At 39.2% G+C, this 26700-nt stretch overlaps 2 protein-coding genes across 3 annotated transcripts; one reads left to right on the forward strand and one right to left on the reverse strand.

Annotated features, from left to right (window-relative positions):
• Positions 1-122: 122 nt before the first annotated feature.
• On the reverse strand, positions 123-11496 carry lgi1b (leucine-rich, glioma inactivated 1b). 2 transcript variants are annotated; one of them, XM_026315502.1, is made up of 11 exons: positions 11262-11496; positions 9577-9996; positions 9334-9405; positions 7930-8001; positions 7289-7360; positions 4341-4412; positions 4044-4213; positions 3632-3796; positions 3153-3373; positions 2463-2709; positions 123-1896 (listed from the first exon to the last, which is right to left on the reverse strand). In XM_026315502.1, the coding sequence occupies exons 2-11, from the start codon at positions 9777-9779 to the stop codon at positions 1547-1549; spliced, it is 1644 nt and encodes a 547-aa protein (XP_026171287.1). In that variant the 5' UTR covers positions 9780-9996; positions 11262-11496; the 3' UTR covers positions 123-1546. The 2 variants fall into 2 exon arrangements, with proteins under 2 accessions (XP_026171287.1, XP_026171286.1); XM_026315501.1 differs by having other exon boundaries at positions 9577-10199.
• Positions 11497-11594: 98 nt separating this feature from the next.
• fra10ac1 (FRA10A associated CGG repeat 1) lies at positions 11595-26072 on the forward strand. Its single transcript, XM_026315515.1, has 14 exons — positions 11595-11695; positions 12006-12094; positions 12277-12369; positions 12933-12978; positions 13198-13274; positions 13434-13517; positions 13674-13758; positions 14737-14782; positions 21744-21857; positions 23131-23173; positions 23711-23847; positions 24038-24088; positions 25291-25375; positions 25879-26072. Exons 1-14 carry the CDS (start codon positions 11678-11680, stop codon positions 25919-25921), a joined length of 1011 nt encoding a protein of 336 aa, XP_026171300.1. The 5' UTR covers positions 11595-11677; the 3' UTR covers positions 25922-26072.
• The last annotated feature ends 628 nt before the right edge of the window (positions 26073-26700 follow it).

Raw genomic sequence — 26700 nt, forward strand, 5'->3', positions numbered from 1 at the left:
TGGATTCCAGATCAATATGTGAGAAACTGGAAAATATTATTTTATTGATGAACAAACAATAGTCATAAAATAAATAAACCTTTTATCTAGCATTTTAGTTTTATTACTACTGTACTTAAAATACACAATAAGCAAGCTGACAAAGGAATAGCTAATACCTTACCTAATAATGAAATACTTACCTAACTAGAGCAGACTGACACAGTGAGCCTATGCTGTTTTGCAGCAGTAGCACATTAAGGAAGTATTAGTTAAGGAAGTGAGCCTTTTTTTTTATATATACGCTAAATTCTATATTTAAGAAAAAACATCATGTGAAGTCCCATCTACATAGAAAAGCAATGTATAAATATTACTTTACACAGTATTGTGAAAAGGTAAACACTGGCAAAAAACATTTGGCAAATTGTTATCAGTGAAGTTGTTATCAATATTCTGTTTCTCTTGTGTCAGAGTAAGAGGGCCATGTGAGAGCACAGGTAGAAGGTGCTGCACAGTGGTTGGTTTTTAGTTGCAGAGACAACAATGGTTTTGTCAATGAGGGAGAAAAGGGGCAAGAGTGCAGTGAAAGAGAGAGGGCTGGGTGACACAGTGGGACGCTTCTAGCGAGTCTTTCATTAGGATTCGGCAGTATGAGTGGTATCATGCAAACAGTCTTGCTTAACTGAGGGCCAACCGATCAGAGGATTTTCCCAGTTTCTCACAGTGTTTAATAGATCCTTCATTTTGTAGAACAGGGCCACTTCTTTATGTCTACATTAATTACAAAAGAGTGATGGAACACAAGTTGAATAGCTGCCAAATTGCACTTGAAAAATGGACATAGTTAGCTGTACGGCATCCAATTCTTAGCCTCATTTGGTTGGAAGCAAGTATTATTTTCAAGCTCTGGTATGCTAGTAACAAACTATCCATAACATTCTTACTAACTATAGTGTTGCTGCTTATAATGAAACCCAGGTTGGATTCCAATTTGAAAAGTGATATTTATCCCTTTAGCTACTATTACATGGATGACTCTAAGAAATTCCAAGCTCTTTTCCTACTGAATTCCTACAAGAGAATAAAACCAACAGGGTTGAGTAGGAGTTAAATACAGTGACTTCATTGTTTGGTTTTCCTGAAAGATAGTCAGTGTGCACTTGGAGTCAATAGGTTTTCAAACATAGAACAAGGCATTCCACAAAAGAAGGAACTGAGATAAAAATAACCAAATGAACTAGTTGTAGCAGGTTGCCAAACAATAAGCATAAGGGAATGTGTATAATACATTTTCAGTCATGGAAATGTCAGACCTCTTGAAACTCAGTGATCATAAACAATGTAATAACTTCAACCATATAATCTAAATCCAACCTCCTGTAAAGGTTCAGAATAATATTTTGAAATATCCTTTAAATATACTAGTTTGAGCTGCTGCTTGGAAAATTAGTTTAAACTTGGATGGGAATTGTTGGTGGACTGTAACAGGACTAATAAGTTAAAGAAAACAGAAGAAACCATTCTAATGGTAATGTACATAATTTATCATGAACTGATGATGGGTTTAATTACTCAAATCGATCATGAGGTGCTCATATATCTGAGTTTTTCCCTTGAAGCTGGATGCGAGCAAGAACACCCGGTTGTCAATGGAAACCAGAGAAAATGCTCGAGGTGCCTGGATATTCAGCTCCTGAGATGGGACAAACTGGCCCCTCTTGGTGTCCCATTGGTAGACCTGTGTCAGTGAATAATCACTGCCCAAGATGGCATACTGCCAGTTGCCGACGGAGACGGGCTGAAACACCATAGAACCACGGGAAGGAAATGTCTGGACCTCCTTGAACATGGCACCATCCCAACGCATCACCTTGGAGTCCCCAATGAATCTTGTCAAGCATATAAAGAGATCACCTTAAAAAAGGGAAAAAGATTCACAGGGGTGGTTGGTTTACACATTCAGCTCCTGATTCTGATTGCAAATAGGAAAGCTCAGCAAACTGTTTATGTAATTCCAAATATTTCATAGCTTTTTATCAACAACTATTTTGCAGAGACTCCCTATTAGATTACTTGTCCCATTAGAAATCAAAAATACAGTAAATGTTATATAGTGAGGATTTATGGGAATGAACAGTGACATTGCCTCTTATCACCTTCAGACTGAATGTCTATGACTTGCTGACCAATAAGGAACTAAAGACTAATAAATTACAGTCATGAGTGTGTCATAGAAAAAGTTCACTCTGGATCAAAGTATAATGTAAATCACCTGACCCACCATTGACTATTTGATTTAAATCATAGCATTAAAAGCTTAATACCTGCTGTGAGAGAACATGTGCTGTATGTTCATCATCCTGGGACAAACTAACTCACACCAGCTGATACTATAATAGTATATAGTGCTTGCAGTGTGCACATTGTTTTTTAAGCCAACATAAAGATAAACCAAGTGTGTGTACATATAGTGCTTTCACCTTTGACCCGAAAGTGTTTGACGGAGAAGACGTCCTCCATCTCTGGTATGTCAGTCCTGCGGTCAAACTCTTTCTGGCTCCTGTTCCACTGATACACAACAGGCCTCTGAGAGCTGCTGGACAAGATCAGGTGGGGTTTGTTTGAAATCTCCAAATATTCTACGTCTGTGTCACGGAACCACGGGTGGAGTGACTGGTGGGAGTAGAAACCATTGCCATTCCATTTGTACACTGTCGTGGAGCCGGCCTATAGGAAAAACATCTTAACTTTATTCAAAACACAACTTACTATAACATCTGTTGCAGATCTGTAACTAAGTGTTTCCAAGTGATCTAAAAAGCTAGAAAGAATTAAGCAATTTTTAGAACATATGGAGCAAAAGAGTGTGTGTGTGCCCCTGCCTGAGTGTCCCCAAACATATGCGAGAACATATGCGAACATTTGGCAATGCCAGGGTAATCAGCAGGGCCAGACACAAAATGACACGATGCAGAGACGGACACCAGGCCAAAGGAATGGCATTACGCGTATAGGGTCGACACAACAGAACACATTCACTATACTGGAATCAAAACACATTAGTGTAGTTGTTGGTATTAAAAATAAAATAATCCCTATTGTGCTGTGGATTTAAGCAATCTGCCACAGAGTGTTTGTTTATGCTGAATATAGGGAAGAGGGAAAAACACCTTAGAGCTGTCAGCGATGACAAAGAAAGACTCTCCATCGATCACAAAGGTCTCGATATCATTAGGTTTACGAATCTTCAAGATGTCAATGTCCTGGATCTTGATGAATTTGTTAGCGGAGGTGTCACGTTTGTAAATGTGGGAGCCCCCAAACAACTGGGCCACGATGACAAAGAGGTGGTTGTTGATCACCATGGGCTTGCACACCACAGTGGATGTGCCTAAGCGGGAGAAAAGAAGAGATAATAACACAGAAAAAAACACAAATATTAGAAATATTAGGCAGATAATCAATAATACCAGAGTAATAGCCTATTCGCATCCATTCTGTATTCCTAAAGAGCAGCTAACCATGTGGATACAATTACAATTGAAATACTGTGCCGCATACATCTACCTTTCATTTCTGCCCCAATTAACATTTAAGGTGCAAAGATTTACACGGTATTCCTTCATAATATTGATTCTTATGAACTCACTTTCAATGGTGTCATAGGTTCTGAAGGTCATCTCAACATGATCCCATTCCAGGAAGCTGCATGTTCCAGAAAATGGTTGGGCAAACACAACGTACTGATCTTTATTAAAGGTGAAGGTCTCCACCGAAATTGATTCGAACTTCAACGACTGATAGGAGGCAAACTCTGAAAAGCAGAACATGAAAATGACTTCTGTCCTTTATCTTTAAAAAGATGTACACACTGTTCCATATACAGAGAGACAGACAACAATGCAGATATTTCAGCTGCAGTAGCTTTATTCTCAGCACTGCAACTGTTGATAAGGACAGGTCGGAGACATGAAAGAGCAAGAGCGAGGCAGCCATGTGGGGCCTAGCTACTGTTGATGTAATTTCCCCACAACAAGGGTGGACAGACACCAGGATGATACCTGCTGTGATGCAGTCAAAAGAGTGTGGCAGCAGGTCATTTATCTTCTTGCCCTGGTGAATGGGTGGGCCACTGCAGTAGATCTGGTCCAGAGTGGCATTAGTGTGGTGCATCCACTCCACCAGCCACTTCAGCTTGCAGTCGCATATCAGGTTGTTGCCACGTAGATCCCTACATGAAATGATTGGATCCGTAGAAAGTCAATTATTACATCAGTTTATTATATCATTGCAAAACTTCATGAATATGTCCCCCAGAAATAACTATTTTTAAGCATACTCCCCCTACGTCCACTTACACTTTTGTCAAAGCATCCATGCCTTTGAAGACATCTTTGGGCAGTGACTCAAGGTTGTTGTAAGCCAGACTCCTAATCAACAAAGAGGAAAAAAAACATACACAAAGTGATAGAAATTGCTTGTCTCTCAAACGATAGGATACACTGAGTTGTTATATTGTACCCTAGACTTTTCATTGACTCTGTTGACACTGTACCAACAAAATGACAAGCAACCACATGCAAGGAACACACAGGTCAAAGTCTCAAATCCCCAGACAATAGTCCTGTGAGAGAGAACAAACATGTAACAGGTGTTTGAAATGATAAGCAGTGAAATGGTGTGGAATAAAAAGAATGAGCAGTTCATTAGTCAAGAGAGAACAATTACATTGATACTACGCCAAGTTAGTGATGCTCAAGGTAATATTTATTCCCTTTAATACTGGTCACTGAAAAACTTTATTCTTTCTGTTTTGAACTTGAACAAAGCTCAGTGTTTTCAAGGGGATGATAGCTGTATCTTTGCCAGCTGGTAAAGACAGACCAACAAAAACAGGCCCCATAGAGATAGTTCTTCTTTTCCTTTTGGCTGCTCCCTTCAGAGGTCGCCACAGTGAATCGTCTGCCTCCATTTAACCCTATCCTCTGTATCCTCCTCACCCACACCAACTATCCTCATGTCCTCCTTCACTACATCCAAGAACCTCCTCTTTGGTCTTCCTCTAGGCCTCCTTCCTGGCAGCTCTAACCTCAGCATCCTTTTACCAATGTATTCACTGTCCCTCCTCTGAACATGTCCAAACCATCTCAATCTGGTTTCCCTGGCTTTTTCTCCAAAACATCTAACATGAGCTGTCCCTCTGATGTCCTCATTCCTGATCCTATCCATCCTCGTCACTCCCAGAGAGAACCTCAACATCTTCAGCTCTGCTACCTCCAGCTCTGCCTCCTGTCTTTGTCTCAGTGCCACTGTCTCTAAACCAGACAACATTGCTGGTCTCACCACTGTCTTGTCCACCTTTCCTTTCATTCTTGCTGACACTCTTTTGTCACACATCACACCTGACACTTTAATCCACCCGTTCCAACCTGCTTGCACACGTCTCTTCACTTCTTTTCCACACTCTCCGTTGCTCTGGACTGTTGACCCTAGGTACTTAAAATCCTCCACCTTTTTCACCTCTACTCCCTGTAACCTCACCGTTCTACTTCAGTCCCTCTAGTTTACACACATGTACTCTGTTTTACTGCGGCTAACCTTCATTCCTCTCCTTGCAGTCCCACCTCCACCTTGAACTCCTCTGTCACCCCTACAGCACACCTCACCACTGTCTTACAGCTCTCATACATGTTCTGCACCACTCGAACATACTTCTCTGCCACTTCCAGACTTCCTCATACAAAAACACAGCTCCTCTCTCGGCACCCTGTCATACGCTTTTTCCAAATTTGTGAGTCAAAGACTGGGCTCCAAACCTAAAAGAGATGTGAATGAAATGAAATGTCAGCTTAATTCATGAATGCTGCATTATTCATTTGACTCTTGCTTTTCCAGGGAGAGAGCATTTTGAGTTTGTGCAAGAGTGCACTCTCCAAACAGGGCAAAGTGGATAGGATTCCAGTTGGACCACTGCCTGTGCTCTTTAATAATGTTTTTACAATACATGATGTATCCAAATGCCCTCATATAATGCTTTTCCATCACTGTTTATAGAGGTATATTTACTTTTCTCTAAATTAAATGAAGGTATCTTTGGAACATAAAAGATCCCATCATGTGGCTGCATATGACTCATCTGACTCTTGAGAGTAATACTAGAAAATCTTGACTTGGTACCTGTGCATGTATTGTAGTGTTTTAACTAACCAAAATGAAACAAAGTTAATCCTAGATGAATGAGAATAGATCATAGGTATGATAGGACTTGCTCCACCACTCATTGTGATCTCTTAAGTAGATATCCTCTCTCTCCACAGCGTAATGTTTTCTAATGTAAAAAACTGGACACAGTAATTCACACAGCACATGATGATGAACACAAGTATCCAAACATTTCACTGCACTGCCCTGCACATAGCCAAAATATCTGAGGCACAAACATCAGAGACTCTAGGACAGATTATAGGTCATTGGGTTTACAGTTACAGGACAGTTATATTTAGTTTGGACCTCCAGGTCATCCATGTTCTCAACTATCTTTAGTTTTGAACCTTTGCAGTTCAAGAAGGTGAGAAAATGTTTACAAAAACACTGTTCACAAACTGTGGTTTGGCTGTTCCTCGAATTGAGATTTCTTTAAGAGAATTGCCGCTAACAAGGGCCACTATTTTATGACACTTTTCCTAAATTTCTTAGCATGGTTTCATGCAGTACATAAAACAATCACAATTTACCCCACGCCAGTTTACAGTAGTTATCACTACTGACACTCACAGCACTGGTCACATTTGTGAATTTATGGCATTTACATGAAACAGAACAAAAAACACTAATAACTGAGCTACAAAGTTTTTTTTCTGCCATAAACATCAGACAACAACTCAGCTGGTCTGCTAAGGCAGTGCAACATCTAGAGACAGCATGAGCTTCCCTTGAGCTACCTGATCCTGTTGGTCACCCTCAGACAATAACAATGGCAGCAGGAGGTTTGCCTGGTTTGCACTTTAGACAGTGACAAAGTGATAAAGTAAGGAAAAGAAGAACACCTAAGTACTGACATATAGTTTAACTTAGAATATTTAAGCTAACTTGGTTATTAATACCCATTTATCTTGACTGCAGTCCAGGATGATGGGGTACTTTTGAGAAATGACTTAGACAATATGAAAGTGGCTATGCAGAATGATAATTATGCCAATGTCAATATAGACAGGTATAAAGAAGGAAGTAGGAGATAGAGAAGGAAGGAAGAAAGAAAGCAGAATCAAAATAAAGACTTGAAGTTAAAGTCTTCCAAAATACTTACAGATGTATCAGTGCTTTAAGCCCTCGGAAAGCATATGGGGATATTGAGGCAATCTTGTTATTTTCAATAAATCTGTGAATGAGGAATACATCATTAGCTTTAAATAGATTAATAGTACAGAACCAATACCATACATATACTAAATATATTATGGCACAAAATGAAAGCAAGGGACATTTATGGAGGGTTGTGGAAAACCAGAGTTCTGCTTATTATATTAAATTATAAACAAGAATCTGATGCATTCACATAATTAGGTTAGGCTGGGATTTACATGAGTTTACCATATTTCCATTAATAAAAATCCTAAACAAGGCAAAATAAGTGAGAAATCCTCTGTGAGGTAAACATAGTAGGACATTTATAGCATGCTGGGATGTAAGCCAAAGCTGTCTGTCTTTTTTTGGGGTGTGGTGTTGTTGGATACTGTTGCCCCACATTGCAATACTCTGATCCAAACCCATTTAATTAATGTCTATTGGTGTACGCCTTGAACCAGTTCCCATTACAGCAGTACTACAGAGGATATTACATAAAAGAGTTTGGATATTCTATTCTCTACCACCCAGGTTCACTATATTGTATATGTTAGCCATGAATATTAAAGATTAAAAATTGCATCTTTAAAGAATAACACTTACAAATATTCAAGATGTGGTAAACCTAGGAACGCGTCTTCATCGATGAGGTCAAAGGAGTTTGAGGTGAACAAGCTGTAATAAGCAAAAAAACAAAAAAACAAAGACAATAATTTAAAACTCTTTTAAATTTTCTCACTGTTCATGTTTCATAACTATATAAACAATTTCTAAAATGTAAAATGGGCTTTAAAACATTAACCATGAGGTCAGATGAAATTCTAAAATTTTGAGATCGTTATTACAACCAAATTTGGGAGCAGTTCAAACGAGAGAAAAAGAGTATGAGAGTTACTATAACAGACAATAGACTCATTCTGCCTGTATCTGCATGTAGTTAAAGAATGAATGGATTGAAGGAAGCTTTCATGAAATGATTGAAAGACAAAACTGGTTGCTCCACCCACACATTCCTGAGTCACCATGTAAGAGCAGTGTTCAACAACAGTATATTGTGCACCTCATCCTACCTACACATAAAGTCTGATAATGACAACTGCAATCATTTGAAAAAAGTTTGGCCAATACAGAGTAAATGTATTCCAAACAGAATCTCATCAACATTTCAGAACATATAAACAAAATGTTCCTTAAAAAGGGATTCATATTTTTAGAAATACAACATGCAAAAATGCTAATTTTTTGAATGAAACTGATTTCTTATTGTGAATCAGGAGCAGTAACTCCTCACAGTTTGCTAATTCTGGTCAAGGAGAAGCCTGTTTGATTAAGTGGTGCTTTAGCAGGGGTTAAAATACTCAGGGTCACCTCTGCAGTAAATTATGATACTCGGGGCAATACCTCCCATTCACTCCTCCCAGTTCAGTTTACCTTCCTAATGGTCATATGCCTGTGTCTCTGACACTGATGCTACCTAAAGCTACATTTGAGAGTTAACGCACAACCAGACTGATTTAGTGTCATCTGAGCAGATTTTGGAAGTGATGCTAAGAAAAATGTTTTGCTTGGTGACAGTGTGACATTCTGTGCCGTAAACTGAAGGAATACAGTTAAGCCTGACATTAAAGTTAACTTACTAACAAAACGCTTAATGATGCAGATATTAAGAAAAACAAAGACAAAGCACATTGTGATATTAATAATTTACTAATCTTTTTCTTGAAATATTAACTTCAGAACATATTAATTGTTGATGTACCTAACACATACACACACACACACACACACACACACACACACACCTCCTTTCTCTCCAACCCCTGTTGTTAGTTGCTGTAGCCATGTGGTCTATTGCATAATACTGACACAATTACAGAGAATCCCCTTTAAATCTGCACATCAGCCTCTATAGGAGTCCTCTGGGGAGACCCTGTCTCTTTGTTTAATGGAATAAAACCAGTAAAACAAAGAAGAAGGATTTGCAGTTGGATAGATCTATATACTCACAGCAGTTGCAGAGCAGGTGTGTGAACAAAGCTTCCACCACTGATTTCATTAAATCCGGACTTGACAAAAGATCTGAAAGGAAGGAGAATATATTCTAAATAGGAATTTATCAGAAAGTAAAGGTGACACCCAGGTCTATAATGGAAGGCTGAGGCAGTGTATTTAAATTCTCCGGCAATGCATCATATATAGATTACATGGCACAATGAAATCAAGCGTCTATTCAGCTGCAGGACCACTTACAGTGAAACGACGTCGGAGGGGAAGGTGTGAGGCACAGATCGGACATTCTCACACAGGGCATTATCTTTGGTGCAGGTACATCCAACGGGGCATCTGGGCTGTCTCACTCTCCGTCCGTCTGCCAAAACCAGGCTGACAGCGGCGACCCAAACCAGCAGCGCCCGTCCTTTCCATCCTTTCATTACTCTGCCAGGGTATCCCATTCCTTCTGTCCCGGCCGCGTCCTACCACTGCTCCACATGCAACTTCAATGCAAAATCCCCGAGAAGGCAAATCTTGTAGCTTTTTGTGGTTTGTTTTTTAGATGTTCTCTGTCTTGTTTGTTTTAATAATAGAAGCCGGTGTTGTTGCGCTCGGGTGCAGGCTTGCGTCTATGCCTTCTGCGTCTCAATAGGAGGGCACCAGTCCAGCGGATTCGTTCTGCAAGGCGCAGAATTACAAATGCAGGACAGACAGAACATGAGAGCAGAACAGTCTCAGTCTCAATCTTTTTTTTATTTTATTGATGTTTTTGTTACGAACGGGAATCTATCATTAACCTCTTAAACAAAACACGCTGCTAAAAATCTGTCTATTTCTAATTAGTCTGCTGCTCACAAAGAAGTTGTCTTGTGGTGTCAATGCTGTGAAAAGAAGAAAACAAAGCGTAAATTCCCGTGAGAGAGAAAGAGAAGGGAAGAAAGAGGGATGGAGGAGAGAGAGGGGGTTAGAGGCCCCAAGGTGCGCTTTTTTATCAGCAGTGTCAGCTATTATTTATGCGCGCTTCAGAGCCGCGCATGGCTAATGGAAAGCGGCTATTCATGAGGCTCTGTGCAAATGCACCTGCCTCATTCATTCAAATGCTGCCTCTTTTCTTGCCCGCTTTGGCACAATGACATTAACTGAGAAAATAAGACACGTTTAGACCGTATGGTTAAAAAAAACGAAACAAACGAGAATGAAATAATAATTAGGTGATATCGCGAGATAAGAAATAGTCAGTACAGTAGCATGATCATTATGTAAACGCCATAAAAATAAAATGCATTTATTGAGGCATTGAATTAATTTATGATAATTCTGTATGTCATGGAATAACATGCATGCATGATATGATAACACAGATATTTCTACTCTTCAAGTCCTGAGAGCCATTAGGACTTTTTAGAGCATTTGTCTCTGCTCCTCTTTTTTCAGTCCCACTTTGACTGCTTTGCTTTGTTGAGCTCGCGGGTTGAGGGAAAAGTCATGAATCACTGGACCTTCTGTTCTCGCTCTTTTCACCTTTGCCATCTCTAATGATCCAAAGATTGAATTGTACAGAAACCAATAGCATAATGCCCTCTTTATTTTCCATCTACAATTCAAACGCCTACATGCATCCTCATGCTGTTTCAAAGCGGAAATGAACGATGTGATGCCTGAATTGTTAATTAATCCTCAGCGTAATTGGGCCATTTCTTCCAAACTGAAAGTTAATGTCTGATGCAGGCAAAAGATTATTAATTGGCCCATATTTTCTGATAATAAATAATATATGACAAATAATAATGAATATTGACGGATGACTTAGGTTATCTTAGGCCTGATAGCCTACACCAAATTATCATAGGCGCAATACAATGGATGATAAATATGATTAACGCACTAGACTACATATAGCGAGCCCAGTGCATACCCAAGAACTGGCTTTTAGAGGTACCTACCTGTATTTAAAACAACAGCCCCTATTTGAATCTACGAAGTGACACCATCGTCTCCAGTAATTTTAGAGGATCCGGGTCATTATAAAAACAAAAAAACGTTGTGTAATGTAAAAAATAGTTTTGAGCTCTAAATCTGACTTTAAATCACAATCCTAAAGTCAGAATTCTCAAAATAATGTCAGAATAAAATAAAATAAACCAAACTAAAATAAAAATAAATACATAAATAACTAAAATTGAATAGAACAAAATAAAAATAGTGGCCCTGATCCTCTTCTACACACAGCAGTAAACAATTTATCGCTAGACTAAACGTCATCATACCGCGTTTTGTTTTGTGACGTCATCACCCGGCGACTTACTCTGGTTCCATAAACACTGAGAGGCAGCTGGTGGAGACTACAGTGATCAGACTCATGGATAATCTTGTGAAGGTAATTGTAATGTCTAAAGATAAAAATCGTTTTTTTTAGAAGAACATTTAGCGTTTCCGGTAACACCGCCATGGCTGTAAGTTTGATGAGAAATGCGAAAACACATCGCCCATCGTGAACAAACCTGATTTAATCGACTTTACAGAGGCAAGACCACGTAAAGCCTCAACAACATCACTGTGACGAGTTGTTATGCATGATCCTCAGTTGTTGCTTGACTTGCACGCATAGAGTGTCATTGTGCCAGCGGGTGTGTTGGTGTTTGTAAGTCTGTCAGCCTGTGCACTAATGAGTTCCTGTGTTTCTCCAGGTGCACGGTGGTGGCGGCGGCTATGACTCTGACTTCAGTGATGGTGATGATGATGAGCAGGGAGGCTCATCAGAGAGAGACTACAAAAGGTTAAAGCCTATAGAATTACACTGGCTGAGTAATATATTTATTAGTCTGTTACATCTGTGTGTCTCTGCTGGTTGATGTTAACATTTCTGCATATGCCAATATATTCTGAACAAACATAAGATGTGGGTCATCATCCACTAACACAAGCTCTTTGTGTGTATTTGTACATTTGTTTTGACAGAAAACGTGAGGAGGAAATTTTACACAAGCCATTTCAAAAAGGTCGGCACTCTGAAGTGGCTCACCGGAGTTTCCACTCTAATGAACTGGACAGGTGATGTATAATCAATCACATTCAAGTATGAGAGTCACTTTGTCTTTTATTATGTTTTATGTTTAATTGTGGCTGTGTGAGCATTATTCCTTTTCTTTTGCATGGATTGAACCTGAGCATGCTGCGATTAATGTCAGTTCCTAAAATATATACACACACTGGCTGTATTAAAATGAAATCATTCAATCAAATATATAATTTAATGTGGGATGTCCATGTGATATATAACACAATTAAATGAGAATAATCCAATTGTTATGTTTCATATTTGTCCTTACTGGCAATTAAAATTCCCATGGTTCTTAAATTACCTTCCAGGCAAGATGAAGTTTCATTGATTTATGCCTCAAATAAAATCTAACTGCACCACAACGCCTTTGGTTTTTAATACTTTTCCTCTTTCTTCATGGCTCTTGCTTTTGTACTAGCAAATGCTTCAAAATTCTCAGTATGAAACACTGATGCAGTTCATGTCTTGAATGATAAAAATGAATAAAGTATGGTGTCCACATTACTTAACTGAATTTTAAATGACTATTTATTTATTTATTTTCATTTTTCAGAGAAGAAGCCAGGAACAGAAGAGCCCACCTAATATCAATGAATGCTGTATCCTTTTAAATGTACTTTTCTCTGTGTCTTAATGATTTCAGCATAAAATAAGACTCCTGTAACTACATACATTATACATACATTAAAAAGCATTTTGCGGTCTTGTAGAATATGGTCTAAGTACTTAGATGCCTTCATATGCAGACGTTAAACTGAGGATTGGGGAAAACAGTACAAGAGGTCAATTTCAGATTGACCTTAATCAGATGTCACCAGTTTGAGCGCCATAAGAAATTTGTTGGTGATTACATACTTTATTATGGAGGACAGACGGCTGACTTTAAACGCTCTACGTAAGTATCTGTTGTCACCCGAGGCTGAAATGAACGAGAATATGTTACTCATATCAGACCCTCCTGCACTGGCTTCTTTCAATTATATATCTAATCACAATTTATACTAGTAGTAATTTCATTTCTCCTTATTTATGTCTGTGTGTGTGCTTCTCCCAGCACTAAAGACAAAACAGATGTGGACGTGCTGCGTGAGAATCATCGCTTCCTCTGGAGAGACGAGGATGAGGAAGACATGACATGGTGATCATCTACAGTGAACTACTCATACAGACTATGCAGTTTGCTTATATTATACTCATTTTTTAGGAAAACCTAATTTTATATGTATGTTTGGAAGTCCAGTTAGTCCCAGTTTGTGCTATCTTCTACCTTTCTTATGAAACTATTCTGTTGCAGGGAAAAAGAACTTGCCAAGAAGTATTATGACAAGCTTTTTAAAGAGTACTGCATAGCTGATCTCAGCAGATACAAAGAAAACAAGGTGATTATTGATCTACTTATTACCTATTTATAATAGAATTACAGTAGCAGAGACAGATTGGTTAATATCAAATAAGATGGCTCATGTTCCCAATGGCTAGGTAGTATTTTGAATATATTATTATTATTATTATTTTGTAATGGTCACTTTTCCTGATATCCTGAAATTAGAAGCCAGTTTAAGGTGAATTAGTATAAGATAATGTATTTTTTATTTCTTACATTGCTGTGTTGTCTGAGCTGAGCCTTTGTTGAAGCACTAATAACAATGAGGAATTAAAATGTTTATTAATCTCCCTGGTAAAATTGGTAGTTGAAGCAGCTAAAAAAAAGTCTTAACACAAATGAATGCACACAGAAAAAAAAAAAAATTAAAATGCCCATCACATCGCAGATGTCCCAGACGCCACTGCCAGTACTTGGCAGGATGATCCATTTTTACACTGTGCTCCAAAATGACACAAATTGTCCCAGTGGTGGCGCCATGAGCAAAGGTTAAATCTTCATAACTCAGAGACTAATCTCTACCATCACTGGTCCATTTTTAGACAAAAGTTGGAAGTATGATATATGCTGGCACTGTGCTCAGTCTCTAGTGGTCACACAGCCATTCTGTTCGGAATCCAAAGTTTAAAACCTGACAACATATTAAACTCAAGGGCAGTGTGCCTATGCTGCACTCTTGGCTCTGATGATACTCTACTCAAATATATTTCAAACTCACATCATATCTCAGACTGTGATATTGATAGACCTACAACATACATAATGAAACATGAGGTCTAGATAGACCTGGAATTATTAAAGGCACTATAACTAAAATTAGAATAGTCCAAACTGAAACTGAATTTGGTTTTCATTTGTTTATATATATTAAACATTATTTAAGGAAAAAACTACTTTATACTTTGTGTTGGGCTGTTTCATAGTAAATGAATTTGCTAATTTATATGGATCTTTTTACATTTATATCCAACAGTTTGGTTTTCGGTGGCGGACTGAGAATGAAGTTGTCTCTGGCAAAGGTAAAGCATAGTCCAATATTTTCCTAATTTTGAATTTATTTCTATATTTTTGCATATGCCACTACATCAAACCACTTTGTGGTATAATATATGCATTCTATAGTAATTGTAACACATAACTGTTAACTGGTAAATTCTTTAACAAATGGACTCAGAGGACAAACCTGAGTAAGATTATATAGAAGTTTTACTTGCAAGGAGTAACAGTCACACAGAACCTTAGTACAGCATGAGGGTCACTGGCTGCTTGCAGCCCAACACATCAGTTTTCATGGTAACACAAAAGGGAGGGGATTTCTCACAAAAAGACATCTGGGCCCTTATCAAATAGTCAAGGTTAGAGCAAACTGTCCTCACTGAGAGCAACAAATATATTTCCACAATACACAATAGGCCCCATTCAAAAGTGTTTCAGTTATACTAAAGTAAGATGGATCAGGTCACAGGAGGGTAAACATTTTAATTTCTATAACAATAACACTCACTATAACACATTCTTCTTCAGTGAAGAATTGCACTTACTTTTAGGGTTTGATTATGTAGGATGTAGGCTCCAGCAGATCCCCGTGACCCTGAACAGGAGAAGCGGGTATAGAAGATGGATGGATGGATGGATGGATTATGTAGGATGTTCCCACTGGAGAAATCATGAATTCTCTTGGTGTCAGAGGAAACAGAGGAACTGCTGGAAAGAGATGGAAAAATAAAATAAATGCATGGATTATGGTAAAACAGCTATTGAAAAACAAACATAATCTGGGTTCAATTTAAAGGTGTTTTCCTACCAACTTGCTGACAAAACAGTTTACAACTTTCTCCACTAGATGGTGACAGAGATAAAGACAAATTACGCAGCAGCACATTAACATACTGTGGATACTTTGTTTATTTATCAAAAGCACATTTGTCAGATATCTGGCCATTCCCTTGAGTTTTCTTTTGGTTTTCTTGTTTACATGTGTATTCTGAACAATGGGGTACTATTTGCACCATTCAATAATCAACTGATCTGTTGAGTCACATGAATGGTTTTCTGTTTATGTCACACACTCTCATTCTACATTTGCACTTGTGATGGAACCTGCCTCGACAGTTTGGTGGCCTTTTCACGGTTATGGCCTGTTAAACGTTTAGGATTAGTGCGACACCTCCTCTGTGACTACTGCTCCTCTGTGTGACTGTGACAGACATTTATAGGAAGGCCCATATCAGCAACTCACAGAGGGGAAACTTGCCTTTACAGCTCACAGACATGCCCTGTTTCACACAGAAACACACACACACACACAGACACACACACACACACACTACATTCGAAAGATTTTGCTTATGTTTACACCAATAACGCGTTGCAAACATACACTATATGTCTGAGAAAGCTGACTAAACCAATATATTGTTCCAGATTAAGAGAGTGTAATCCTGGTCTCTGACAGTTCACCCCCTGTAGCGCCACTCTACAGGAAGTGGGATTAGATCAGGTCAGAGGAACTTGACTTAAACTGTCAGGTCTGTGATTTCTGTACATGGTGAGAAATACTTAAACACTATTTAGAGCATGGGGCACTAACTACTCACCAGTGAAATCGATACTAATCTCATTCTGAAAGGTGGACCCAATGTCCTGATTCAGAGGTGGGGAAAACACTTGCGGAAATTAAAAGTGAAATGTGTTTGTGTTGCAAGTTAAAAGTCTTCTATCATGGACTCTGAACAACCTGAGGCCAATAATGTGGATCATTCAAACACAGGCAGCTGAATGCAGAACCTCTACAAACTGGAGTTGAATCATCAGCATAAAAATGTTTGGTTAGTTTGGTGAGTGAGTTAGTTCCACCAGGATTAACACTCAGTCCAGTTTCAGGTTTAGGGCTTGTCAGATGGTCAGATTCAATTTTTCCCACTTAAACGAGGGGCAGTGAATTTCATCTCCCACCTTTTTTGGACATTGTCCTATTTATCATCTCTGTGTTCATGTGCACTTTGAGGTAATGCTGATTACTCATTACTCTTCACCCAATCATGTGTATCACAAAGGCCACTGACCTGTCTTTGTATAGCCATAATGACATGAAATGCAGGAGTCTGCGGTCCCCATAAGTTCCTTTGTGTCTTCTTTTAAAGGTTGAAATACTTTTCCTTTAAAAGAAAATCGAGGAGAAAGAAAAGGGAAAGATTAGGTTTTTGAATCAAGTACATGAGAGCAGGGTCACATGTTTTACTCCCTCAGACACCCCAGGTTTCTGTACAACTTAAGGAATTGTTTAGCAATGACATTTACTTTTGCTTCATGGTCATGCCACCAACTCTGCATCAGTGGGATAGTGTGAAATCTGTGACAGGAATGTGTATCACAGCATCTTTGTGCTCGTCTGTGTGTATATTCCTTCTTGTGTGTGTTTCTGTGTGTTTTCCTTTCTGGGGTAAATTGAGCTCTGGTCTTGGTATAAGGCCTCCTGTCAAAGCAAATGGAGTTTCAAAGGTCTTGGCCTAACCTATGTAACTCCCCTGTCTTAAAAAATGATTTGAACACATTTGCCACTACATGCTCAGTCACAGTGCAGCAATCAGGTTTGACCCGCCTCTGCCACCGCTGTATAACTGACACTCTTAGCTGAAGTGTAAGCCCACTTTAAGCCCACACTTTATGCTGACCCTACACTTTATTATATTTTCAGTGTTTATATTAGTTTCATGGATTTTATTTCTTTATTTTTTTAACTTCTCATTTTTAATTATTTCAGCTCGCTCTTCTCTGAGTTTTCTTCTCTCTACCTGACTGATCCTACTTCTTCCTCTCAGTATTTGTCAGCTTCATATAGCATTTAGTGCACTAACAAATGATTGAGAATACTGTCACATCCCATTACATCCTGGCAAGTAAAGTGAAAGTGACAGGCTAATTTAAAGGTGAGATTGTTTCACTAACCCTAAATGATTGCTTTAACCTGTGTTCCCACATAGGCAGGGTTTGTACTTTATAAATATATCACACTTGGCTCCTTATTGACAGACAAAATAAATCAGCTGTAGAAAAGCAACATATATTTTTAGTGTTAGAAGTGTTAGCTCATTAATCCACAGCCCACAAAGCTTTCAGAGTTGCCCTGTGACTGTTACACTCTCAGTTCTTATTGTTTAAATGTGTTGATCTGACTGTGTAGCAGAACACTGAAATTAGAAAGCGTCTGTATTTCTCAGTAGTAGGCAGACTGAATGCAGGTCTTTAGACATATGGTGTAAAACACAGTCACAGCGGCATGTAATGTTCTTTAGTCTACTTAATTAATAGGATGATGTGGGGTAAGTAAACTTGGCAAAATAGAATGAGTGTTGAAACTAAGGTCAGGAGTCTGATATGAAAGACTGACATCCATCCATCCATCCATCTTCTATACCCGCTTTTCCTGTTCAGGGTCACGGGGATCCGCTGGAGCCTATCCCAGCTCTCTCTCGGGTGGAAGGCAGGGGTACACCCTAGACAGGTCACCAGTCTGTCGCATGAAAGACTGACATGAAAAGGCCAAATCTGATCCAGAGTCAGAGATGGGACTGTGTGGACAGGGAAGCAGCCATTTGCTTCCTAGTTACATTTCTTAGATTTCAAGAAATCTGCCTGGGGGCAGTGAGTGATGATCATTCAGTGTTTCCTACAGAGTGGGAAATTATTGAAGGTGATTGATACAGAGGCCGGCTGTTGCTGAACTGTTGCTCTTGAATGCAGCATTCTGACAGACTTTCAAACAGCTGGCACTTTAAGGATATAAAACAAGCATTGTTGGTTAAACATGTGTTTGTTTGGGCCACCTATATAAAGTATATGCACTATAGCTGGCACTCCTGACATTAACTATGGTTACTGCACTGGATTCCTGGCCATAGCTCTATACTTACCATACCAAAAAAAAGTGGCATTGACCTTCCTAGTGAACTCTTGGCAAAAAAAACAAATAAGTATATTTTCCTAAAATGTAGAAAAAAAATCCTTTAAATAACATTGTTATTTTAAAGTTAATTGGTCTCATGTTCTCATTAATTGGTTCCTGATAAGTGTTTACAATCTACTGGACATAGTTGATCTAATAGCAATAGCTTAGCCAGAGAATACATGTTGGACTATAATAACCATGTTAAATTAGAGTTTTATTCCAAAAAACAAGCCAAGTATCGTAGTAAAGTGTCCTCTGTGATCCAAAAGTGAATAAAAAAAGTGCAAGAGCGTTGGCCCAGTTCACTGCCCTGTGACTTCATCCAGTGAATGTTAATCATGCAGCCATCTGTCCTGTGGTGTATCCATCTTGATCTCAGGCCGCTGGCTGGTAGCATTAGTAGCCATTGACGTAGGAGGACAGGAGTTTCCTCTCTTAACGGGTTTACTCAGCTAACTTGGTGCAAGCGCTTCTCATGGAGCACGTGAGCATCACCTGATGTTTGAGGATACCCAGCACTTGGCAACAAAACACACTGGCAATCTGTTTTTATTCCTAAAAGCTTTAATAAAGATCCATATAGGAGCTTTTGTGTAAAACATACTTTGTAAAGCAGGTAAGCCCTGTCTGAACCTATTATTTTTTGTTATACTACTATTTGTGAGCACTGCACCAGTGACTAAAGGTGTGCCTATTAGCTTTCATTATGGGAAACTGTGAGGCCTAAGGGCTGAAAACCCAAACTCAAATCAGAAATAAGCAAAAAATGGTTTCCTGTTTATGTTTATTTTGTCAAAGAAGTTGCCTAGAAACAGGTTTCCATTGACTACTGTCCCACAGTTGTGGTAGTGAATAGCTGCAGGGGCAGACACATTCACACTCTCCATGTTGTAACCTTCAAATTAATTACATTTATTTTTGTTCGACAGTGAGATGCTTCTGTGCAGCTGCATTCAATGCCTTGTTCAGAAGCATTCAGTTTTGTGTATGCAAAGCAAAAGCTGTTACCTCCATCTTAACGGATAAAGGTTGTGTGTGTGTGTGTACATACAATAGTTGGATTGTACCTGATTGATGGAGAGAGTAAGACATCATAGGAGGATTCCAGTGCGATTGTAATTGACGTCACTGATGATGGTGAAGACAGGACAGGATCCTCTAAGGCTCTCTGGGCACCGGTCACTACTCGTGGCGTCATGTTGGCACAGAGTCAAGGAGATAGCCCCGTCCCAAGTCACACCCACATGGTGTCGGAAAGGACACTATGTTAAGGATTTAAAGAGATACATTGGCATTTTCAGTTTCTATTCACTGAGAATCTTTTACTTTTAAAGATAGGTAGGAGCATATACATATAGGGGTTTAAACAAACTTGAGCCAGTGCTGCGGTTTACGATAACATACCTGCAATGCAAATGAGAGCCCACCAGTGATCTGTATTTAATAGCATGTTAACATGCAAAAATACTGTAGTGAATGTGGTAAATAATATAACACAAAAAACATCAGTATGTTAGCACTGTCACCACTGTGAGCATGCTGATATTAACAGTGAGCTCAAAGCATCAGTATCAGAGCTCAAAGCATGGCTGCAGTCTCATTAGTTGGTTCTTGTTTTGGATATGACAGATTACACTCCCCCACTGACTTCTGAACTAAAAGTGTTAATCCTAAGTTGTTCTAATGCAACTGGTTTCGCTATAGTTAGAGTTAACACCTTTCAAATCTAGAAAAAAAAAATATAGTGATGTGAGCTTGTGATGCTTTCAATCTGTTGTTTACTCTAGGCTCATTCAGATAAGCGGCCGTAGAGTTAATGGATCACAGGGTGTCAGACGGTTTCTGCAAATTAAATGTAAGACTTCATAAGACCTTTTTTATACAATTGTAGGGTTACTGGTGTAGCAGGATCTGGTCCAGAGGCTGAGGTCAGGCCTTGGTGGTGCTCCCGATGTTAATATACTTCAGTATTGTTTGATGGAAAGCAATTTGCTGAAGGCTTATACTAGCGCTTTCATTTTGTTTGTCAATGCAGCATTATAGAAGTAAACGCTACCTAATGTTAAAATAAATAAACATTTTCAATAATTTTACATATAACTCAGACCAATCAACATTGTTTTAAAGATATTTTAAAATCCTGAAAAGGATTTAAAATTTTAAGGACCCTTTGGGGTTTATGGCTTTATGATTTCTTTTACTTTATGAAATGGAATTTCATACTCTGTTGAAAAAAAAACAAAAAACAAAACAAGACAATCAACCTCATCACAAAGGGGTACCAGAGCCAGAAGTGTAGGAATGTAGGAATAGGAATGTAATCTAATACAGCACGTGTGAAGGGAAAGTTTGCCTTATGACCCAAGTGGCCTGAAGCCATTATGGCAAGCTTCACCTCATCTGAATGTTTACAGTCTTAAAGTTCGGCAGGTGAGGGCAGGCATTTCTTTCCACTCACAGAGTAAGGAGTATTTCTCATCCCTGTGCCAAGAATGGACTGCTCTGACGCACTCGCTCCCTCTGGTACAATCTGGAGGAACCCCAAAGACCAGATCAATGCCACCTTAAGCTCCTCTAGGGATCATAGGCAGGCTGTGCAGTGGCTGGAGGGAGGCCTGAGGGGATGAGGCAAGGTGAAAAAAGGGAGATGAGAAGGAGCAGTAGGATGAGGAGGATGGGGTGTAGAGATGGAGTATAGACTGGAAGGCAGTAGTAGAGGGGGGCAGTAGACAAGTGGTGTTTGGAGCTTGCCAGTCATAATCTGAAGGATTTGGAGATTCGTGGTCTGAATTTCTCAGTTATAAATAAAACATTTGTGTTATTTCCTGCATGATTCTCCTGTATAAATGATCTGTTTTTTATTTATTCTAAACCAAATAATTATTTACATATAGAATTCTTTGTACGTTCACTCCCAGGGATCTGTAGCTTGTTGATTTTTACTTCTTAATATCAACAACAAAGAAATATCTTTGCTTGTGGCCACTGTATATTGCTGTGGTAAGTGATACATGTGCTCTGTGGTCTTACAGGTCAGTTCCAGTGTGGAAACAAACATTGTGAGAAGCAAGAAGGCCTAAAAAGCTGGGAAGTGAATTTTGCATATGTGGAGCATGGCGAGAAGCGGAATGCATTGGTCAAACTAAGTGAGCAACTTGTCTTTACATTTTCTCTGGTCATTTCTGGGAAATATTGCATGTTTGTGTAAGTGTGTGGCTTGGTGGGGGTTCTTGCCCAAGACCCTGCTCATACTAATACTCCTTCAGGTATCATACTGAGCCTTGTTAGAATAATTACTGTAATTCAAGGACCCAGCAGCCATAGAAACTCTGTCGAGCAGGAAATTCTTTAACAAGCTACAACAAGGTCAGATCAAGACAAGTTATTTCTCCTCATTAGCCTCATTGCTGTTTGGTAGTCCTATGTTTTGACAGTAATGGAAACATGATCTAATGTGACACAAGACTGTGAAGCCTGTGAGTGCACTGGAGAAATACCACACATACAAATTGTATTGATTAATGATTAGCTTTCTTGAAACATTCATTTAAAATTTGAAATTTAAGACTTAGGGAGTAAGACCTCAGCATGGTGGCTGAGTGGAAGGTCATGGGTTCACAACCCGGCCTTTCTGTGTGGAGTTTGCATGTTCTCCCTGTGCTTGTGTGTGTTTACTCCGGGTACTCCGGTTTCCTCCCACAGTCCAAAAACATGCATGTTAGGTTGATTGGTGACTCTAAATTGCCCATAGGAGTGAGTGTGAGTGTGTGTGGTTGTTTGTCTCTTTGTGGCCCAGTGATGGACTGGTGACCTGTCCAGGGTGTACCCCTGCCTTTCACCCGAAAGAGAGCTGGGATAGGCTCCAGCAGATTAAGGAATAAGCGGGTATAGAAAATGTGCCGGGTGTCTTTGAGGGAAAAATAGGAGTTCCACAGGGTTCTTTCCTTGGTCCTCTTCTATCTATCTATATCTCTGTACATATAAACATCAACATGAAACCTAAAAAAGGGGTTGGAAGGTTTTTATTAGGAAAGAAAGTGCATTCTATATGTTTGTTAGGCCAAAAGGACACCCACAGAAAGCCACCATGTGTTTGTGTTTACAGCAAAACTTCCAAAGGGTACATTTCACAAAGCTCATTACCTGTAAATATACTGCAAGTGCTAATTTCAGCATATGTCATTACTGTATATTTAGGGGTTGGAAAACAGTGGCATACTTCGACTGCAGTTGTAGCATAATCTTCATGTTCTATTCACCAACATTACAATTAAGCTGTCAAAAGTGCAAGAAGTAATGCTACATCACCTGCTAATGGCTGTAATAATAAGACTGATGTTAATAACAGTGAAAACATTTCTATACCCTGTGAATAGATGAAATGGTGATGATGATAATGCCATGTTGTTTCTATTTTAGGAGTGTGCCCTGAATGCTCTTTCAAACTCAACTACCACCACAAGTAAGCTAAGTTACCTTTTGTCCACTTGAGGCACTCTCACATTAAAATTGTAAATCTTTCTGCCCTCAATAAGAGATTTTAAAGACGGTGGTGTGCATACTTGTCTCCTACAAGTAGGACATATCACAACAGGCAGTCAGCATGTATCATTTTGTCGTATGTAGATTTCAGATCACAGTTCTGTCTGACCTTCTTACCAGTCAGAGTATCATGATTTTATCACAAGTTGGTTACAAGTGAAACCTGGACACAGCTGTATGTACTAGTGTACTTAAGTTGGTTAAGGGTGGATATATGAACTGAGATGATTGCCAAAGTGTAAAATAGAAGAGTCAGGTGGTAAATGTTTGATGCCACATCTTTTGACTGATCTTTTCTGTATTCCAGCAAATGTCCTATGAAAATGCACAGCAAGTCTGAACCCTTTGAAAGCTTTAGCTTTGGTTTTAGTCAAAAATGCTTTCAAGTTGTTTTTCAATTATTACGATAACCAGCTGCTTCATATTGTGAATACAGTTTGTGTAATTCTGTTTGTAGGAGGAAAGAGGTGAAAGCAAAGAAAAAGACTAAAAGGTCATCGGAGGAGAACCAGGAGCCACCACAGAAAAAGAAAAAGACGAAGAAATTGTCTTCCCGCTCCAAAAAACACAAAAACAAACATAAGAAGCACAAAGGTTTGACCTCTCTCAAACTGTCCCATTACTTTCAGCAGTAATCAGAAGGGGGCATTCTGTGGGAACAGCCTTGTTTATGTTTTGTTTTTGGAAATGATATCATTCCCATTTTCATTTGTTGACATTATTTTGTACCTGCTCCCTTTTGATTAAAACAGATTAAATTTTATAACCGTCTGTTTCTCTATAGATCAGTACATCTCTTCAAGCAGCTCAGAGGAGTCACTTAACTCGGACAAAGGTAACTTTCATAACGCACGCGCACACACACGCACGCACGCACGCACACACGCACACACACACGTACCTCCCACATGTTAAAAAAACACACAGACTGGATAGTTTATGATCTACTCCCCTGGGCCTCCGTGCTGTGACACTCCTCCAAAAACACCCTGACAGTCCTTTCTGGAAACACATCCACTGTGCTTGTATTTAATAGTATTAGGGCAGCAGCAGGTCTGCTTCTCCTCATGTGTCTTTTTCTCCTTTCCTCTCAACCTTTTTCTTTTTTTCCTTTCCTTTTGCCCTTCACTGTGGGCAGCAGAAATAAAGTGCCTTAGCTCCCATGTGCATTCTCTGTTAATTCTAGGGTTTGGGTGATTGGAGATCTACACAAAAACAAACTCTTTCCAGAGGTTATATTGTTCTGTTCACCATGCACTGGAATCTGCACGCACACTCACACTTTTTTTCCTTCTTTCTCTCTCACACACATGTTCCAAGCTGTTGCCGAAGGCTAAACTTGATTAAATGTACAAATCTTGGAATATCCTGTAAATTGTGATCAATGCATTCAGGAGGGGTTATGGAAATTGAGGAGAACTTTATATTAGGGGCACATCCAGGGGCTTGGCAAAGCTAACCCATAATTTTGGTTTTGCACAGTGTGATATGATTTGGCCCTGGCCAGATTAAACTGTCAGGGGGCAAGAACATGCTGCTGGGCCCACACTGACCTCCCACCTCGGGCCCTTGCTGCATTGTGTGTGTTGCCTTCAATTCCCCATCCAGAACAGTTTACACTTGGCAGCTTTAAATGCACATTCCTTATAAATGCCTTTAGTGACATTGCCACAAAACCAGCAGACCCAAAGACAACCAAGGGTTTTTTAGGGCCCTTGGATGTCTATGGCCCCAGGTCAATTCCTTGATTTACCCAGTTATGGACCCTTCTGTAACAACTGAACAAATTGAGAAAATACAGTCACTGTTCTAGGAACATGAAATTTATCCACTACAAACAATTCACCAAAACCTGTTTCTGAACAAGTATCCCCAGATTTAGTCTGTTACATTCAGTAAAAAGTGAAGCTCATGAAATTAATTCCTGTTAAATAAGGCTATCACTCATATACTGACTGTAGCCTTATGGATTATGGGTCAGACTAGTTCTTTCTACATGCAGGTGTGACTGACAGCTCTCTGAATCTCTCCTACTAGACTCTGAAGCTGAGGATGAGCCAGAGAGCCAATCAGAAGCTGACCACTGGCGAGGCCCCGCTCCTGCAGTGGAGGAAAAGTCAAGGTGAGGATAACAGCTAATGTTTATATTATATCACACCCAGTAAGCTGCTGTAAAACTATCACAGACAGTCTTTACCACTTAGCCTACATAGGTTACCCATCTATTAAAAGCACAAAGTCGTTCTGAGCAAAACTCTGACCTCAAAACAAAACACAATATAATGTTATGATCTGTTGCACTGGCTACAAATAACTTTAGCACAGAGTGAGCCAGGTGACATAAATTAAATTTCTATAATTTGAGTTATGATAATTGTGTTGGAGCTATTGTGTAAACTGGTAAAACACAACCATCATGTAAAATATAAAGAAATGCTGCACACTCACCAAGTCCTGGGTAAATTATGAGCTTGTTTGTTTTCTGTTGGTACTCCACATCATTTCATAGTGTTTAGAATAAAAAAGCACAGCACTAACACTTCCAGAGTTAGTTGAAGGGCACCAACAGAAAGCATTTAACAGCACATTTCTGTGACACATTTCTGTGATTTTGTTTGCGTTTAGGGAGGAGGAGTTCGACGAGTACTTTGAAGACATGTTTCTTTGACTCTGCTGGTATCAGCAGCAGCACCCCTGCTGCGACTACGCTTCCTCCTGCGTGCCACTGTCATTAAACATGCTGTTTGAGTCTTGTATGCATATAGGTGCATTTAACTGTATGTCATTACAGATATAGAAATAAACATGTTTGCCAAATACCTGTCAGAGTCACTGATTTACATGTCCATAACTGTGCCAATCCCACCACTATCACTGTGGAAAATAACTAAAACTAATTTTAGTCTTGGTAGCAGCATGGCGCTACAGATGACAGCGTCCATCTGTTGGTTGTTCGACAGCTTTGGTCCAGACAGAAATATCTCCAACTTTTAGATGGATTGCCATGAAATTTGATACAGACATTTACGTCCCTTTGGGGTGACTTGTAAATGCAACAATTTGTCCAGCATTACAGTAAACACTAATTGTGAGCATGTTACCATGCTGACTTTAGCATTTAGTTTAAAGCACTGCTGTGGCAAAATCTATTCCCACAGAGCCATTGACATGGCTGTAAACTATTACTCTTAATTAGTAGTTGGTTAAATAGCTTTAATGCATTAAAATTACATAAACATACCTAAACCTTATCTCTTATTAAGTGAATCTGCACTATAGATTTGGTAAATTTTCCAAAGTAGTACTCTTTCCTGCATGAGTAAGAATTAAGTGAAATAGTAATTAGCAGTAATATGAAAGAATCAGCCACTCTACTCTAAGACAAGGATTAGCTGGAAATGTCCTTCTGGTTAAGGGGAGATTTGCTGCCTTGACTTCAACGTGCAG

The sequence above is a fragment of the Mastacembelus armatus genome, chromosome 19 (assembly GCF_900324485.2).
Source record: "Mastacembelus armatus chromosome 19, fMasArm1.2, whole genome shotgun sequence".
Taxonomy (NCBI): Eukaryota; Metazoa; Chordata; class Actinopteri; order Synbranchiformes; family Mastacembelidae; genus Mastacembelus; species Mastacembelus armatus.

Coding starts and splice junctions, on each gene's coding strand:
- lgi1b (XM_026315502.1), bottom strand. CDS start 9,779: ATGGGATACCCTGGCAGAGTAATGAAAGGATGGAAAGGACGGGCGCTG. Junction 7,361..7,929: donor TTACCACATCTTGAATATTT/GTAAGTGTTATT, acceptor CCTCATTCACAG/ATTTATTGAAAATAACAAGA. Junction 2,710..3,152: donor TCATCGCTGACAGCTCTAAG/GTGTTTTTCCCT, acceptor TTTTTCCTATAG/GCCGGCTCCACGACAGTGTA.
- fra10ac1 (XM_026315515.1), top strand. Junction 14,783..21,743: donor TGAAGTTGTCTCTGGCAAAG/GTAAAGCATAGT, acceptor GTGGTCTTACAG/GTCAGTTCCAGTGTGGAAAC. Junction 23,848..24,037: donor CAAACATAAGAAGCACAAAG/GTTTGACCTCTC, acceptor GTTTCTCTATAG/ATCAGTACATCTCTTCAAGC.